This window comes from Crocuta crocuta, unplaced genomic scaffold (assembly GCF_008692635.1).
Source record: "Crocuta crocuta isolate KB4526 unplaced genomic scaffold, BGI_CrCroc_1.0 scaffold154, whole genome shotgun sequence".
NCBI lineage: Eukaryota > Metazoa > Chordata > Mammalia > Carnivora > Hyaenidae > Crocuta > Crocuta crocuta.
This window is the reverse complement of record NW_027530545.1, coordinates 13,801,727-13,805,731: the sequence shown is the minus strand read 5'-3', so window position 1 is coordinate 13,805,731 and position 4,005 is coordinate 13,801,727. Positions and strand designations below refer to the sequence as shown.

Sequence of the window (4,005 nt, the reverse complement as noted above, 5' to 3'; positions counted from 1 at the left end):
ACGTAAAGGCTATTCGTAACAGAAATGGAGCTGTTTGCTATCCATGACACTAACACGCTAACTCTGCTTAGCAGAGGTCCTGGGGATTGAACATGGGTATGGACAATTTACATTTGCAGAAAGCTGCTACTATAGCACAGAAAGAATGGGTTTACTGATTTTCCCATACAAATGCCTGTAGGCTGTGCACAATGCCTTTGGGTATTCCTTATATTAGGTTTGATTTACAATGCTTCTGCCTCAGGGTAGGGTGGGGCTATCATTTAATTTGCTTTAGAGATTTTGTTGAAAGCAATCTGTCACAATTCTCTGGCATTATATTGCACTTTTAGTGAACTTTTAGCACAGATTGTAGTTAAGAGAATTTGAANGGAACTGAAGAATGTGTCATTGAAACTTGTGCAGGGAGCACTCTTCCATTTTATCAGGCAGACATGTACCCTTTTGCTATCAAACAGAATTTTCGACTCACCCACTTTAACTCCATATAGAGCACAAGGACCATCTCCCCATTCAACCCCACCATTATAAAAGCAATGTAGAAGGCTTGTGTCTTACCTGTTGGTTGAGTTCTTTTTTGATAAATTCGGATTCCTCGAGCGTTTTCCATTTTAATTAATGATTGAATATCAGTGCCATTAAATCGGTTTATCCTTATGATACTGAAGTTATCAGAATTGGTTGCATACAAATAATCTTCAAACACAGTTATACCATAAAGATGTCTGATCTATATAGAGGGGCAAAAATAACTATGATTTTTAATTATGTTGCTTTTAACTTGAAAGGAAAACTGATTGCTATTTACTACTGTGGAAAATCTCCATAGAAGAGTCACATACATATTATCATTTATTTTCTCTTCAAGAATTCAACATTTCACTAATTTATTTCTTTTTCTCTGAGAAGAAAACATTACGCAGTGGTAGATAAAGCAGTTCCAAATATATGGAAAATTTTATTCATGATTCATTAAGAAAACATGTTTAGTAGCTACTTTTCAAAGGCTAGTAAGAACCTAACTTCCAAGCATATTCAATTGTATGCTTAAGACACTGTTATATAAAATTTGAGATGATTTTATGGGCTGTTTGTTCATATAATTAGGAGATACAGAATCTAAAACAGTGCAGCTCTGGCTGTGTGGACTCATGAGAAAATACCTTTGAAAATTTATTTTATAATAAGTTCAAAATCCCATTTTTAATTCATTTTTTAAACTTTATTTTAATGTTTTTATTGTATTTCTGAGAGAAAGAAACAGAGTGTGAGGTGTGAGTCGGGGAGGGGCATAGAAAGGGAGACACAGGATCTGAAGCAGGCTCCAGGCTCTGAGATGTTGGCACAAAGCCTGAGCCGGGCTCAAACTTGTGGGACCCTGAGATCATGACCTGAGCCATGCAAGTGCCCCCTTTTCATTAAAAATTTTAAGTCACATGTTACACTTAGATGAATACTTGCTCCAGCAAGAAAAACAATAAATAATGAAACCAAATATTTAAATAATTGTAAAAACAAAATTCANACGTAAAGGCTATTCGTAACAGAAATGGAGCTGTTTGCTATCCATGACACTAACACGCTAACTCTGCTTAGCAGAGGTCCTGGGGATTGAACATGGGTATGGACAATTTACATTTGCAGAAAGCTGCTACTATAGCACAGAAAGAATGGGTTTACTGATTTTCCCATACAAATGCCTGTAGGCTGTGCACAATGCCTTTGGGTATTCCTTATATTAGGTTTGATTTACAATGCTTCTGCCTCAGGGTAGGGTGGGGCTATCATTTAATTTGCTTTAGAGATTTTGTTGAAAGCAATCTGTCACAATTCTCTGGCATTATATTGCACTTTTAGTGAACTTTTAGCACAGATTGTAGTTAAGAGAATTTGAAAAAATGATGGTTTGATTGTAAGGTATTTTATAGAACAAAATTATAAGTTCTTTAAATTATTTTTTTATAATTTTTTAAATGTTTCTTTTTGAGAGTGAGAAAGACAGAGCACGAATGGGGAAAGGGAAGCAAGAGAGGGAGGTGCAAAATCTGAAACAGTTCCAGGCTCTGAGATGTCAGCACAGAGCTGAACTTGGAGCTTGAACCCATAAGGCATGAGATCATAACCTGAGCCAAAGTCAGATGCTCAACCCACAGGTGCACCACCCAGATGCCCCCAATTTTTTATTTTAAGCAGGATATTTTATAAATTTTGTACTTTAAGCAAAAGCATTTGATTCATTCTCTCCAACCTACATGACTCATTATTACTATCGCTTGTCCTGTCATATGAATTGTAATTACAAGAAGACTGGTTGTTGCATGTTTTGTTTTGGGGGGTGGTGGTGATCATATCGCATTTCTTCATGTCCAGGCTAGAAATGAAAGATAGGAATTAACAAGGATAATCATTCCATGCTAAAGCCCAAATAATATTTTTCTGTGTAAGAGTTATTCCCTAATGTGTGTGTGCCTGTGACTGCGTCTGCACGCACACACATGCCAAAGAGAAGGGGCGGGGATGTCGTGTGTTTATTTACTAATATCATATCCACATAAGCTGACATCATGTTCACTAGATAAATCTATGGTCCAATTTTGACTTGAGCAATACTTTTTCCTATAAAAATTCCAAGTGAATGGAATTCTTCCATCAACAATAATATCATGCATGTTTTGCCCAAAGTTTAGAGCCATTCTTCTGGGAGGTGTGGTTGTGGCATACTTTTACTGCTCTTCCACATGCTGGAGAGAAAGCATAGCCATAGAAGGGGAAGTTGGGCAGGTAGAAAATATAGTCACATGGTAAAGATCAATTGTACTCCCTGTCCCCGTGTCCTCCTTCAGAAGAACCTGTTTCCCGTAAAGTAAGTACACCATTGCTTGCTCTGCTACCTCTGACAGATGTGGGAGAAGCTGAGAATGGTGGATAGACCATTCTGCCAGTAGCCTGAATACTTAGAAAAATTTATCTATGTTTGATTACTTAGTGGCAGAGTTAGAATATGTTTAGGGAATCAGAAAAAAAAAAAAAAACTCAGGTGATAGAAACGGGAAAAAATGAATAATTAAAAACTTCAGACATTAAAAACTTTGTAAAAGTAGTCATGAGGAAAATCATTTTAATTTCTCATCATTGTTTCAAGATTTAACATTGGAATGACATATTGAAAAGAAGATCCATCATAGTCATTTTAGAAATTAGGTCCTCTAAAAGTCCTAACTAAGGCCTTCCAAGAAATTTGGGGTTTTAGGACAGGTTAAAGTAAGAATGAAACAACTGGCCTCATATCTAATATTGGACATCTTTTTTAATTTCCCCGATTAGTGCATTTGCTTGTCTGTCAAGGAAGGAAAAATAATTTCATTGTTAAAGACTGATTAGAAAGGAAAAAGTACCCTTAAGGGATAATTATAGAATATCTGTGTCTCAGATTACAAAAGAAAGAAGAGATTCATGTATTTCAGCTCCCAAGAATAAGAATCTTGCATGAAATTAGTGCAATCACTGAGGTAAAATTTAATTTCAGGAAGTACACTAGTGAATAAGGCTTATTTCTACTTAGAGATCTCCTTTAGGTGTTTACTGAGTGTTATCTGCAAAACTTTATAATTCAACAATGGAGAACCTATACAGATGGGAAGGAGCTTGACCTCAGTGACATTCATGGAATTCTCATTCTAGGAAGTACTTGAAAACATCAGAAGGCAAAATTTAGTCCAGCCTATTAAATTAATAAAAATACTTTTGTGAATAGGCATTTGCTTTTGTTAGCAAAGTATCTCCAGGGCCACATGGGATACATGATAGTCTAGCTCTTTCTGAATAAACTGCTTAAATTAGATTTTAGTAAGTTTTAATTTTAATAGGTCAAAATATCTGTCCTATTCTAATTCCTTTCTTACTAGGAGGGCACTTTTGTTTTTGTTTGTTTTTGTTCTTTTTTTGTTGGTTTTTGTTTTGGTGTGCTTTGTTTTTAATAGAGAGTGGTGGGGGGGGCGGGGGCAG

At 35.9% G+C, this 4,005-nt stretch overlaps 1 protein-coding gene across 1 annotated transcript in view; it reads right to left on the bottom strand.

The window, feature by feature from the left end:
- The window catches only part of LRP1B (LDL receptor related protein 1B), a 1,854,983-nt gene that overhangs the window by 785,392 nt on the left and 1,065,586 nt on the right, over window positions 1-4,005 (bottom strand). The window contains exon 9 of the mRNA XM_077767810.1: window positions 559-730. Coding sequence (XP_077623936.1) covers window positions 559-730 — 172 coding nt within the window. The remainder of the gene's footprint in view (window positions 1-558; window positions 731-4,005) is intronic.